This window comes from Bos indicus x Bos taurus, chromosome 28, assembly GCF_003369695.1.
Source record: "Bos indicus x Bos taurus breed Angus x Brahman F1 hybrid chromosome 28, Bos_hybrid_MaternalHap_v2.0, whole genome shotgun sequence".
Classification (NCBI taxonomy): Eukaryota; Metazoa; Chordata; class Mammalia; order Artiodactyla; family Bovidae; genus Bos; species Bos indicus x Bos taurus.
The window spans coordinates 45,805,135-45,819,824 of NC_040103.1; the positions used below are offsets into that span (position 1 = coordinate 45,805,135).

Genomic DNA, 14,690 nt, shown 5'->3' on the forward strand with positions numbered 1-14,690 from the left:
GGCAGCTGGCAGTGTAGGACAGGAGCCTGAACGCATGAGAGCAGTCGAGGGAGTTCAAGAACAGGTCAGCAGAGTGGAGACAGTTCAGAGGAAGAGTGGAGGGTTAATAAAGGACGGAGCTCAGGAAATGTCATGGCTACACGTTGGGAGAAGTAAGAGGAGTCCTGAAAAGGAGGCAGGAAGGCCATGCAGAGGCTGGTGTGGAATCCAGCAGCAGACCAAAAACTTCTTTCTCTTCCATTCCAACAAAAGGCACTTTAATAAGCTTTATAAAATTCAAACAAGACACAAACTTTCAAACAATCTGCTAGTTCAAGGCATAGCTCACAACTTAACCTCTTGTACGAATTTTTTCTTGCCTACCCTCCTCCGGACTTGTCAGCCCTGACATTCCCATTGTCCTGCATGTCCTACAGCTTTTATCCAAGCAGAACCTCTGTACTACGCTATCTACTGAGAGCCTTGCATGTGCCAGGTGCTGTCTGGAGGCAAGGAGCGTAAGGCCACTTGGTCTGGCGTGCTCCAGTGCTGACACACGCGGAAGTGACGGTGCCGTCTTCACCGCTAAGGCGGAGTGGAAGGCCAGGTGCCAGCACAGCCTAGAGGGTGAGGCGGACAGGGCGGCACGGCTTTCTGTCAGAGGTGATGCCAAAACTCCCCCTCCACTGTTCTCCCGGATGAAGTCCTTGTTCTCAGGGCTTAGAGGCAGACGGTTCCATTCCCAAGGGAGAGGTTTTCTCAGAGAAACTAAGTATTACATGACATTTATTTTATCCTGCAGTTACATCAGGGGTTAAATGGCTGGTATAAACTGGTCCACGAATCTAACTACATATAAAATACTGTCTGGGAAAACACTTGTGAAATGACAAACTCTAAACTGTAAGTAAGGCAGTTCTAGGCTGGAGCCCACCTACACATGGGGAAGGTGGTATCAGCAAGTTTAAATCGGAAACACCCTCTCCTCCCCGACGTTCAAAGTGTCTACTCTTGAGAATTTGCCATCTTCAAACCAAATGTGTTCTTAGGTTGTAATAGCACATGCAAATCATTTACATTTTTAAAGTATTATACTATAATCATGGAACATTGAAAAACACCAACGGCAACAATCGCAACAATATAACATTAATAAAAGAATTCCTGGAAAAGGCAAACAGTGTAATATGCCTCACGGTAGATTGTTTACTGTTACTTGGGGACTGGACGGAGGAGCCTGGTGGGCTGCAGTCCATGGGGTCGCTACGAGTCGGACACGACTAGGCGACTTCCCTTTCACTTTTCACTTTCATGCGTTGGAGAAGCAAATGGCAACCCACTCCAGTGTTCTTGCCTGGAGAATCCCAGGGACGGGGGAGCCTGGGGGGCTGTCTGTGGGGCCGCACAGAGTCGGACACGACTGAGCGACGCAGCAGAGCACAGCATTTGGGGACTTACCAGCACCTCTTCTCGTAACTGTCCCAGAGGCACAGAAAGCTGACTGAGGGCCTTGTCCATACCAACCTGAAGGCGAAATCACGTTGGCACAAACACATCAGGGCCAGGATTAACAGTGAAGCCTGTGCTTAATGATCACAGCAGCATTAGACTTAGGTTATTCTTTCTGTACAATTATATGCTGCTAGTAACTACATAACAAAAATGTTACTTTGCCATAAATATTGCTCATTGAATGTGAGAAACCTGTTGATATATAAGAACTATAAAAATAAGGAAAGTCATAATAAATCAAAAATTTCTATGCACAATTTGTCTTTGGATGAAATTTTTTAAATGACTTAAAAAACTAACAGGAAAAATAGCTATCTCTGTTGTTTATGATATGAAAGTCTGATGGACTACATCTCTCCTAAGCATTATTACAACCCTTCAGAAAAATCCAAGTTAAATAGGATGGAAATAAAATTTTCAGGGTTTCTAATCCTACTGGAACATTTATCTTAGTGGTGTATTTCCCAAAAGCAAATATGGCTCATTATTCTCAAGCTTCTTGAAATTCCCACAGAGAGGGCTATTTTCCATACCTCTTTTGACAGACTTAAAAACAAAATATGAACAAGACTTTCACAACTATGAAAACTCAAGTATTTCTAAACAACTTTTTCCAAGTAATTGACACGCTTCTTATAAACAATTCCTATATTTTTATAAAATGTATAAAAATAGGCTTCTTAATGATCAATACTGGCCAATGTTTTCTCAACCTATCTCTGGCTAGCACACGTACTTGAAAGTAAATTAAACATTTCCTTAAGAGGAGTTGGTATCTGCTCTCGGAAATTAGTCTAAACTGGTGAGATTTCATGGCAATCAATTAGCAACTAACAGAAACAAACACTCTTGGTACTGCTATCCTTTACTTTTCACCACTTCTTAATAAGTCATTCAAAAAATAATCAAACTAAAAACAAGAAAATGTATGCAGGGGGAGGGGCTCTGTTAAAAAAAAAAAAAGAAAATGTATGCAGAAAGTTTAGTTCCTTTAATAATAAGATTAGCAACCCCTTCAAATTTCTGGGGGAAAAAAAATAACTAAAAGGTTTCTAATAAGACTCATAGCTGTTAAGAATAAACATGACTGAGAAAAAAGGTGTGCAGTACATGTGTAAATACACTGACAGGTAGGAAGTGTGGATTTCAAGTTTACCAGGTTAGTTGACAGGTTGACAAAGTCTGCGTAGTCCTTGTTGATGAGCTCAACCATGGCTGTTTTAAGCAGCTTGTAGTAGAGCTCCAGGTCATCTCTGAGTGCTTCCAGCTGGACTCGCTTCCGACAGTCAGACACAAAGTGATCGACATCAAAGTCTTCCTGAAAATAAAACCAGAAAAAAAAGAATTATTGCAACAATATCACGTTACATATAAAAATAAAAGGAGAGAGAATAACAGAGAAGCACCATTCTGTTCATTTGAAAGCTTAACTGCTGTCAGGATAAAGCACTTGAAAACACACAGGACGTAAAGGTGCTGGCACACCATCAAGGTGCCAAGAGGGAGGCCCTGGCCCACAGCATTCTCTCCTGCTGCCTAAATCCTGAAAGGCGTCCATTTGTCTTTAACTGCACACGTTAAACAGGCTCTTCTCAAGACACAAATAGTTGCTTTTCCCTTGAGTTTTAAAAGTAACAAATATTCACTGTGACAATTTCAACCTATAAATAAAGCCATCCCTCAGCATCCATAGGGGCCTGTTTACAGGACCTCCAAGGACACCAAAATCTAGTATGTCCTAGTCTCTAATATAAAATGGCACAGTATTATATACACTTTAAATCATCTCCAGATTACATAATACCCAATAAAATGTAAATGTTATATAGATAATTGAAAATACTGTGTAAATAGTTGCCAACTATTTGTTGCCGCAAATTCAAATTTTGTGTTTTGAAACTTCCTGGAATTTTTTTCCCAAATATTTTCACTGTGAGGATTGATGAGGTAACATCCATCACACAGTTACAAATTTCCTTTTCTTGCTATGATAAATTTTAAGATTTACTCTCTTAAACTCTCAAATATACTGTACAGTATTATTGACTATAGTCACCATGCTTCACACCGCATCCCCATGACCTATGTAACTAACTAACCAGCAGTCTGTACCATCTGACCCCTCACCCGTTTCGTCCATTCCCCAACCCTTGCTCTGGCAACCAGCCATGTGTTCTCAGTACCTTTGAGTTAACTTTTGTTTTAGTTTTAGATCTCACATAAACGTGAGGCCATGGCCATCTCTCCCTAACTCATGCAGCATTAATGCCCTCAAGGTCCATCCACGTTGCTACAAACGGCAAGATTTCTTTCTTTTTTAAAAATATTTGTATTTACTATTTTTGGTTGTGCTGCATCTTCATTGTTGCGTGCGGGCTTTCTAGTTGTGGCGAGCAGGGGCTACTCTGCGTTGTGGTTTGCAGACTTCTCATTGAGGTGGTTTCTCTTGTTGTGGGCAATGGACGCTAGAGCACAGGCGCAGTAGCTGTGGCTCAGAGGCTTATCTGCCCTGTGGCATGTTGAATCTTCCCGGACCAGGGATCAAATCTGTGTCCCCCGCATTGGCAGGCAGATTCTTAGCCATCGTACTGTCGTAGAAACCAGTAATCGAGAAACCAAGCACCACACTCGCAGAGTTGGAGAACTCACGTTTATTACACCAGCGGGCCCCGAGCAGTTGACACTCTAAGCTCTGAGCCCCAAACAAAGGGGTTCCAGAGTTCTTATAGACAGACCACAGTGGGCAACACTAGCTCGTTTAAACCAAATAGGCTGGTTTAAACTAAGCAGTTTCATGAGCAGGAGAACAGCAGTCAAGATGGGGAGGGGGACGCCTGACCTTTACACAGATAGGCATGATTAAGCAGGTTTACAGGGGCTGGGGAATTGCAAAGAGCAGGACAAGGGTGGTGAGATAAGCTCCAGTTCCTAGTATTTTAAGTCCCTAGTTTCTGAGACTACATGACCTATGTGATCCAGACTTTGCAAGGAGCAAGCTGAGTTACAGAGGCAGAATGAGCAGGAGGTTATGTAAAATTTTAACTTTTCCTTTTCAGTACCACCAGAGGAGTCTAGATTTATTTCTTTTTCATGGCTGAATAATATTCCTCTGTGTGTGTGTGTGTGGGGGGTGTGTATATCATGGTTTCTTTATCTATTCATCTATCGATGGATACTAAGCCTGCTTCCATGTCTTGACTATTACAAATCATAGTGCAGTGAACACTGGGGACCTACAAATGTAAGCCTCACTGGCCACCAAAGCCAGGTGACCTAGAGTTGTTTCTGGGCAGCAACTGCAGACATCAGGGCACCAGACCAGTAAACAAGTTCCTTTCTAGGAGATACTGTCCAGCTGGAATGAGGCAGAGAGAGCAAAGACAGCTCCTGCCAGCCTCCAAGCCCCCAGAGACTGTTAAATTAGAGGCCGGCCCCTCAGGCTGATGCTTTAAGATAAACAAGCCTCTTCCACAGAAAGTCTGGGCCCTTTTCAGCTGCTGTCCCTGTGCCAGGCCCCAGGAGGGTGACCAAGTTCATGCTGCCCTTCAAAAGCTGTTTCTCAGATGATGAGCCTGGTGGGTCTTTCAGGTGCCCAAAGGTAAGATGTTTGGGGGCTCATCTCCCAGGTAAAAGTCTTTAAAGGAGGGGTGCCAAGCTTAGGGTTCTGACCCTTCACTTCTCAGGGAGCAGCTGGGGATGGGAGCTTCCTTCCGATTGTGGGTCACCATGCTGGGAGTGGGGTGGATGGCGAGCCCATGTCTCAGCCTCTCCTCTCCACTTTGATGTGGGCTGTTTGCCAGGTGTGCAGGAGTTGCTCAGAGGAGGAAACTATGCCATGTGTAGCTACTGATTGCGTGTGTCCGTGGGAGGAGGTAAGTGTTGTAGGGTCCTCCTTGAATGAAAACCTTGACCTTTTTCCATGTTCACACACACACGCACAGACACACACACACACACAGAATCTTAATAAACTTTTCTAAGCTATTTTTCTCCTTTTACATATAACTTCAATGTCTTTTCATAATACATATTAATTGGTATTGACATTTTATATGGATGTTGAGTATTCAACTGAACAGAATCATTATGCCCTATTTCCCTTTATAACATTCTGATGCCCCTGGTAGGCACACAGGCATATAGACAGCAAATTACTGTCTACTTATGACTTCAGTACTAACTGAGCTGTTTAGTTATCAAGTATCAGGTATGATGATTCCCAAACTTGTTAAGGCCACTTATACTTGTCACCAAAATTACATAATTTTATTAAACATTGTGTAAACCAACAAAATATAAGTACAAAATGATAACTGTTTTTCATGAAAACTAAGGCAGATGCTTTGCAAAGACCTGATACTGAGAAACTGATAAGCCAATTTTTGCTGAATTATATTAAATATACGAGATGACCATGAACCAGGTAGTACTGTGGGAAGGAGGATCACATACATCTTGAAGGATTCTATACCAGATTCTCTGCAAATGCCTTAGGGTTCTCATTCAACTTAAAGTACAACAAAACAATCTAATTCGCAGACACATTTTCAGAGAAAAGAGTTTCATGCCACATCAATGTAGAACAAATGTACACATATGTTAAGGACAACATACACCATTCCATAAGAGTACTTATGAAAACTGACTTTCTTAACTAATCACCCAAACACCTGCTATAATAGTGTCAGATAAGAGATTTCTTACCAAACTATCATTTCACAGCCACCTAGTGAAAAACCATCTGTTTCTTTTACTTCTTGAGACTACCTCAGATAACGCCTTAGACTCACAGTAACACAACAATCACAGAAAGAATGTGGGGGCAGGACTCAGCCTGACATCTTGGCCTTGGTACTGACCAGCCATATGACTCTATGCAGAGCACTCGGCTTGTTACTTTGAAAGTATGAACTTCAAATGGATGAAGTTCAGATCTGAACTTCATGATGGCATTCTAAATCATATAACTTGAGCTCTAACAAATGCTATTAGGCAATATCAGTGCTCAATTTGACATTTATATATTTGTTCTTGGATAAACAAATGTTGCACTACACAAGAGAAAATGACTTAGAACATCTATGAATATTGGATCAGGCAGCTTTTGCTATGAGAGAAAACAACTTCAGACTCACAGTGGCATGTAGTAACTGCCACATTTCATTTACCAGAAAGTCTCACTTTATACTGTAGATTTACTAAACATCCAGCAATTGGTATTATTATCTAGAAAATATCCACATGGAAGAGAATGAATTTAGATACCAACCTCACACTATACACAAAAATTTAACTCAAAATAGATTAAAAGACAAATAGAAGACCTAAAACAATAAAACTCTAAGAAGAAAAGAGGTGAAAATCTGTGTGACCTTGAATTAGGCAGTCATTAATAGAAAAAGCATCAAGATAAAAGATAAACTGAACTCAATCAAAATTAAAACTTGTGTGTCAAAACACATTATTTAAAAGGTGAAAAGACAACCCAGTGAATGGGAGAAAATATTTGCAAATCATGTATCTGACAAGGGTCTAATATCCGGGGTATAAAAACTTACAACTCAACAGTTAAAAGACAAATAGACCAATTAAAAAATTAGCAAAGGATCTGAATAGATATTTCTCCAAAAAAGATATACAAATAGCCAATCAGCATATACAAAAGTAAAAACAACTCAAGAGTTTGGCTGTGATGTGGAAGAGAGTGATATGAAAATGACTAGAGGCAGGAGGGTCAAGAGGAAGAGACCAAAGCAGGAGCGTGTGTGAAAGCCACTGGGGCTGAGGTCAGAGGAGAGGTGAATCAGAGGGTGGGGAGAGCCCAGGGAGTCTGGGCTGCAAGCTCGGGGAGGAGTGGGGTGGGAAGGACCAACCTCAGGAAGGAAACCCCTTCCCAAACAGGCGAGGAGAAAGGGGATGGGCACACATGAAAGAATGGAGTTGTAAGCAGTGAAGATGAAGAAGTTCCCACCTGATGGCACTATTTTTCCTATAAAATAGAAGTCACATGCTGGGATAGAAGGACAGATTTCAACAGCACACCTAGGTGAATGGGTCTAACTTACCTTTGTTAGCAGCCTCTTCTCTCCCGTACTGCTAGTATCTTACGTCCTATTTCATGTATTAGTTGACTATCAGCCCTCACTAAGGATTTTTGTATTTTTTAAGCTGACAAAACTAATGATATGATGTCATCACCACCTCTATTACCAAGTGACAGAGGTGCCCAAGTGATGGCACCTCCACTACCATCTGCCACTCTTGGCTTTTGATCACTTACATCTTTCACAAATCTGTCCTGTGCTCTGTATTTCTCATTAGATCTTACAAGGGCCACTGAAGCATTTTAAGTAGCCTCTTTTGTCTCTGTGTTCAGAAAGGTAGTTGGTTGTTTCTTAAGCATTTATTAAATAACTTCCTAAAAGTCTGAGATACCACTACGACATTGAGTTAGGACTGAAATACACATCCAAGAATGGCCCAAGTCAAAACACTAGCTCATCAGTTCAAATCCAACATAATTTCCCCTTGAAATAGAACCCTATATTAACCCGAAGTAACCAGTGGCACAGCATCCTGTAACACGGGTTCAATGCAGCAGACACGACTACGTATTTCCTGCTTTACACCTGACTGTAGCTCATCAAGCGCAAACCCCTCAGTGCAGCGCACAGGCCAACTGGCGTCCCACCCAGCTGTCTTTCTACTTCTCCCGTCTCAATTCTGGTCATCCTCCCAGCCTCTCTGGACTAAGTCCAGTTTCTCAGCACACACTGTGGTCTTTCTGTGACCATACTCAAAAGCCTAAATCTTATCTACCCTTGTACTATCCAGTCTAGACCCAAAGCAGGTGATCAATGAAGTGAAGTGATAGTCACTCAGTCATGTCCAACTCTCTGCAACTCCATGGACTGTAGCCCACCAGGCTTCTCAGTCCATGGGATTCTCCATGCAATACTGGAGTGGGGTTGCCATTTCCTTCTCAAGGTGATCCATGAGTGCATGTTTAGTAAATGAATGACTGCTACCATTGTCCTAACAGGCCCTCATCATGTGTGTGACAAAGTTTCCAATGACTGGATTTTTTGAGCAACCTCCACTCTCCTAATGCAAATCGGACATTCTCTAACTTTCTCACAGACACAAATTACAATATGCATTGAATCAGACAGACTTAAGAAATATAACCCCAAAGGCAAACTCTCTACCTAACATTTCTGCCATGTGACCAAAACTTTTAAAATGTCTCTCTGAAGGAAACATAAACTGCAAGTAACCTTTATCTCCAAGTCTCACCTAGAAAATCAACATCTAACACAGGGCAGCTGTCCTGTGTATTTTTCTTTTACACGTGAAGTGGTCACATGTATTAGCACTACAACTTACAAAGCACATTCAGAGGCGTGAAGAATATGGAACTGCTGCCATTTCAGCCACCTCCCCAGTGCTCTCTCCTTCATCAAGTTCTACTTTAGAACTTATTTTGAGGTTTCTACTTTCTGAAGCCTCTCTTCCCAAAGGCATTCTATCAGTTCAGAGCAAGAAACATGGTGAGGCTAGCAAGAGCCTGAAGGAAGCCTTGAAGGCAAAAGTTGGTCACGTTAAGCTCTCTGTATTCTGAGATTCTTGACCAGAACAAAGCCCATAATCTCTGCTTGTGCCCCGGCTTCTCTCAGCACACCTCGCCTCATCACGCTCTTTTCTTCTACTCTTGCTCCAGGACAGTTCTCAGCCAGGAGATGGAACAAAGTGTTTGTGGATCAGCAAGTTCACTTTGTACTCCCTTTCAAATTACGCCCTTCATAACAGAGGTTTAGCAGAAACATCACTGTACAAGAACAAGAGCACATTATTCCTGGGTCTAGATGGCCTGCATAATAAAAATGACATGGCCACACTGGAGAAGATCCAGATGGAAATGCTTTTTTTAAAAAACTTCATCACTTAATTTTTTTTTTTTTATTATAGTTGACATACAGTGTTGTGCTAGTTCCAGGTGTGCTGCAAAGTAGGTCATTCGTGTGCACACACGTATCCACTCTTTTTTGGATTCTTTTCCCATGTAGGTTACTACGGAGTGCTGAGTAGAGTTCCCTGTGCTATATAGTAAACCTATGCTAATCTATCTTATATATAGTAGTGTGTATATATTAATCCCAATCTCCTAATTAATCACCTCTTCCCGTGTTTCCCCTTTGGTAACCATAAACGTCCGTCTAGGCAAGGCTATGGGTTTTTCAGTAGTCATGTATGGATGTGAGAGTTGGACCATAAAGAAAGCTGAGCACTGAAGAATTGATGCTTTTGAACTGTGGGGTTGGAGAAGACTCTTGAGAGTCCCTTGGACTGCAAGGAGACCCAACCAGTACATCCTAAAGGAGACTGGTCCTGAATATTCTCCGGAAGGACTGATGCTGAAACTGAAACTCCAATACTTTGGCCAACTGATGCAAAGAACTAACTCATTGGAAAAGACCCTGACGCTGGGAAAGATTGAAGGCGAGAGGAGAAGGGGACGACAAAGGATGAGATGGTTGGATGGCATCACCAACTCAATGGACATGAGTTTGAGTAAACTCTGGGAGTTGGTGATGGGACAGGGAGGCCTGGCATGCTGCACTCCATGGGGTCGCAAAGAGTCAGACACGACTAAGCAACTGAACTGAACTGAACCATAAATTTAATTTTGAGATCTGTGAGTCTGTTTTGTAAATAAGTTCATTTGTTATCACTTTTCAGGCTTCCCAGGTGGCTCTGTGGTAAATAATCTACCTGCCAATGCAAAGAAACATGGAAGACGTGAGTTTCACCCCTGGGTTAAGAATATCCCCTGGAAAAAGAAATGGATTCTTTCCTGGAAAATCCCATGGACAGAGGAGACTGGCAGGCTACAGTCCATGAAGTTTCAAAGAGTTGCTTAAGACTGAGCATACATACATGCATGTATCATTTTTATTACAGTCCAAATGTAAATGATATATTTCTTTCTCTGTCTTACTTCACTTAGTATGATAATCTCTAGGTCCATCCATGTAGCTGCAAATGGCATTATTTTGCTCTTTTTTATGAACAATATGGAAGCTCCTTTGAAAACTAAATATAGAACTACAATATCATTCAGCAATCCCACTCCTGGGCGTATATCTGAAGACAATCATCATTTGAAAAGATACACGCACCCTAATACTCACTGCTGCACTATTTGCGATGGCCAAGACATGGAAACAATCTAAAAGCTCACAGGAATGGATAAAGAAGATGCGGTGGTGTTCAGTCCCCAAGTCACGTCTGACTCTTTGCGACCCCATGGACTGCAGCACACCCGGCTTCCCTGGCCCTCACCATCTCCCCAAGTTTGCCCAAGCTCATGTCCATGTGGTACATTCTGCTGCTGCTAAGTCACTTCAGTCGTGTCCAACTCTGTGCGACCCCACAGACGGCAGCCCACCAGGCTCCCCCGTACCTGGGATTCTCCAGGCAAGAACACTGGAGTGGGTTGCCATTTCCTTCTCCAATACATGAAAGTGAAAAGTGAAAGGGAAGTCACTCAGTCGTGTCCGACTCTAGCGACCCCATGGACTGTAGCCCACCAGGCTCCTCTGTCCGTGGGATTTTCCAGGCAAGAGTACTGGAGTGGGGTGCCATTGCCTTCTCCGGTGGTATATACTACTCAGCTATAAAAAAGAACAGATGTAAATACTTTTTAAAACCAGAGACTATGAACTGAATGCAAGTATGAAAAAGATAAACTAATGAAGCTAAAAAGAAAAAAACATACTATGACTTGAAGTCATCAAAAAAACAAAAAAAGTAAGACTTAAATTCAGTTGCTCAAAAGTTTAAGTGTCTACTGAGCAAAAACGTTTAACTTTTTAACACTGAAAGCAGCCGCTAAGTGATATAAAAAACCCGAATCCTTAGAAATAAAGCACAATTGTATTTCTTGATGGTGTATGTACAGTCCCAGAGCATTACACCAAAAAAATATGCAAAGTTTCTCCCAGCTCTGATTCAAATCTTGGACATTTTCAAGGCTGCGCCTGATAAAACCTTTAATATCCATAATATTTCAATTCTGTTTATGTAACCTCATGTCCTACATTTACCTGCAGACCAACTTCAAGTTCACCTTATAAAAAGTAGAGTAACTTTAGAAAAGCAAAATGGTTTGCTTTGTTGTACTGCAACAAAATCAGTAATAAGATTCTAATCTTCTAGATATCCCATTCAGAAACTTTAGGCGAACGTTAAGGAAAAACTTTCGATTGCCTTTTCCACCCACCTAATCCCTGGGTAGGGACGTGGGTCCAGAAATTTGGTCCATACATTCGTACTGGGTTTCTAGGTGCAAGGCGGCGGTCGACAAACTTCTGTCTGCCCAGGATCTGGCAACTCCGACTGCACTGCATGGTAACGGGCTCGGATAATAACAGGAGCTTTTACACCTAGCTCAAAACCACTTGCTCACAACTTCAGGCCTTTTCGTCACTATGCACAATTTCACAGAAGTGCCTTCTCACAGAAGGCTGCCCCGGCCACACTTGAGGCCAAAAGACTCACTGCGAAGGCAGCGAGGTCCCGCCGGGGGCTGATCCGGGGCGTGCGCGGCCCAGGACCCAGCAAGAGCAGCCCGAGGAGGCCCCGGAGGGAAAGGAAGGCGGGCCACCCGCCTCAGCTCGGGGAGCGCAGCCCCGGCGCGCACCTTCATGAACTCGTCCTTGTCGAAGCACAGCGTGTCTGGCCCCTTGGGCAGGTTCATCCTACTTTTCTCCATCCCGCCGGACGCCGCCTCTCAGCGCCAACCCCGGGCGAGGGGAAGAAGGAAGACCCTGTGCGGACCGACCGTGCAGCCGCAGCCACAGCCACAGCCACAGCCACTTTCCGCGGCACAGAGAGCGCCACTTCCGCCAACATGGCAGCGGCCGCCGGGGCCAATCAGCGAGGGCTCCGCGGGCCGGCCTCCGACCGCCGCCGCCAAGAGGGGCGTGGGGATCGGCGCTGCCACCGCGCTGCAGGTCATGCTGCCTCCATTCGGCGGAGGGCGGCACTGCAGCTCAGGCAAGCTGGGTTGGGCAGTCTGGCTCCCATTGAGGTAGGTCTGAGGCTGAAGACCACTGGCTGGAGGAGTCTGGGGCTCCCTCTCCAGCCACCGTTTCCACTGGGAAAAATCTGCCTGCAGCATTCTTCCAAGATCTTCTCCCTGATCTTGCTCTAGGGTCTGGCTCAGATCCAGGTGGGAGGTCGGAGTAACCTTGGGTCTTCACTTTTCTTAAGGGAGCACCTTTGAGTAACTTTGGTCTTCACTCTTCTTAAAGAGCACCTCATCACCTACCTAGTCAGAACATAGCACACAAAATACATGTGCATACATATTTATTTTTAATCTAAGCCAGTGTCTACTTAAAACCATTCACAGCCTAAAAGTTGAGAGTTATGTTTTATTTGGTGAGAATTTTTAGGACTTCAAGTCCGGGAGATAGCAGCTCAAGTGACCCTGAGAGGCAGGGAGGTGGGGGACAGGTTATATAGAAGTTTTGCAACAAAGTGTAGGTAGTCTGAACGTCAAAAATGTTTTGTAACTTAAAGAAAACCAGATATCCCAAGTTGAGAAATTTAGTGCTTTTCTATGTAAAGGAAGATGCAAGAGACTAGGCTTACTGAGATTATTCCTTTGATATGCCTCTCAACTATCTGGGGCCAGTAGTCTGTTTTCACATCCTGAGCTTCCTCAGGACTCACCATAGGGAATGGCTGCAGTTTGATGGCTACTAGATGGCAGGCACTATTTCCATCCTGAATACCCTCAGGGCTCACTAGCTCACCTTCCATGGTGGCTGCAAGTGCTGATGACTGTGATATCCTTTGTTTATTGATATGGCAGAAATTATTCCATATCTCCTTCCTCAGTGATCATTTCAAAGAAAGGAAAGCCTTCCTTAGTGATCAATGCAAACAAATAGAGAAAAACAATACAATGGGAAAGACTAGAGATCTCTTCAAGAAAATTAGAGATACCAAGAGAACATTTCATGCAACAATGGGCACAACAAAGTACAGAAATGGTATGGACCTAACAGATGCAGAAGATATTAAGAAAAGTGGCCAGAATACACAAACTATACAAAAAAGACCTTCACGACCCAGATAATCACGATGGTGTGATCACTGACCTAGAGCCAGACATCCTGGAATGTGAAGTCAAGTGGGCCTTAGGAAGCATCACTATGAACAAAGCTAGTGGAGGTGATGGAATTCCAGTTGAGCTATTTCAAATCCTGAAAGATGATGCTGTGAAAGTGCTACACTCAACATGTCAGCAAATTTGGAAAACTCAGCAGTGGCCACAGGACTGGAAAAGGTCAGTTTTCGTTTCAATTCCTAAGAAAGGCAATGGCAAAGAATGCTCAAACTGTCACACAATTGCACTCAGCTCACACACTAGTAAAGTAATACTCAAAATTCTCCAAGCCGGGCTTCAACAGTACATGAACCGTGAACTTTCAGATGTTCAAGCTGGTTTTAGAAAATGCAGAGGAACCAGAGATCAAATTGTCATCATCCGCTGGATCGTCAAAAAAGCAAGGGAGTTCCAGAAAAACATCTATTTCTGCTTTATTGACTATGTCAAAGCCTTTGACTGTGTAGATCACAATAAACTGTGGACAATTTTGAAAGAGATGGGAATACCAGACCACCTGACCTGCCTCTTGAGAAATCTGTATGCAGGTCAGGAAGCAACAGTTAGAACTGGACATGGAACAACAGACTGGTTCCAAATTGGGAAAGGAGTACGTCGAGGCTGTATATTGTCACCCTGCTTATTTAACTTATGTGCAGAGTACATCATGAGAAATGCTGGGCTGGAAGAAGCACAAGCTGGAATCAAGACTGCCTGGAGAAATATCAATAACCTCAGACATGCAGATGACACCACCCTTATGGCAGAAAGTGAAGAGGAACTCAAAAGCCTCTTGATGAAAGTGAAAGAGGGGAGTGAAAAAGTTGGCTTAAAGCTCAACATTCAGAAAATGAAGATCATGGCATCTGGTCCCATCACTTCATGAGAAATAGATGGGGAAACAGTGGAAACAGTGTCAGACTTTATTTTTTTGGGCTCCAAAATCACTGCAGTTCAGTTCATTTGCTCAGTCGTGTCTGACTTTTTGCCACCCCATGAATCGCAGCACGCCAGGCCTCCC

At 43.2% G+C, this 14,690-nt stretch overlaps 1 protein-coding gene across 4 annotated transcripts in view; it reads right to left on the bottom strand.

Moving 5' to 3' along the window:
- COG2 (component of oligomeric golgi complex 2) overlaps positions 1–14,690 on the bottom strand; it is a 62,483-nt gene that overhangs the window by 30,011 nt on the left and 17,782 nt on the right. For 2 of the 4 annotated variants that reach the window (XM_027530792.1, XM_027530791.1), the window contains exons 1-3: positions 12,194–12,404; positions 2,648–2,809; positions 1,438–1,503 (exon numbers count right to left, since the gene is read on the bottom strand). In XM_027530792.1, the coding sequence (XP_027386593.1) occupies positions 1,438–1,503; positions 2,648–2,809; positions 12,194–12,265 (300 nt within the window). In that variant the 5' untranslated portion in view covers positions 12,266–12,404. Of the gene's footprint in view, positions 1–1,437; positions 1,504–2,647; positions 2,810–11,773; positions 11,877–12,193; positions 12,405–14,690 lie in introns of those variants that run through there. The other 2 variants (XM_027530794.1, XM_027530793.1) reach the window with 2 other exon arrangements.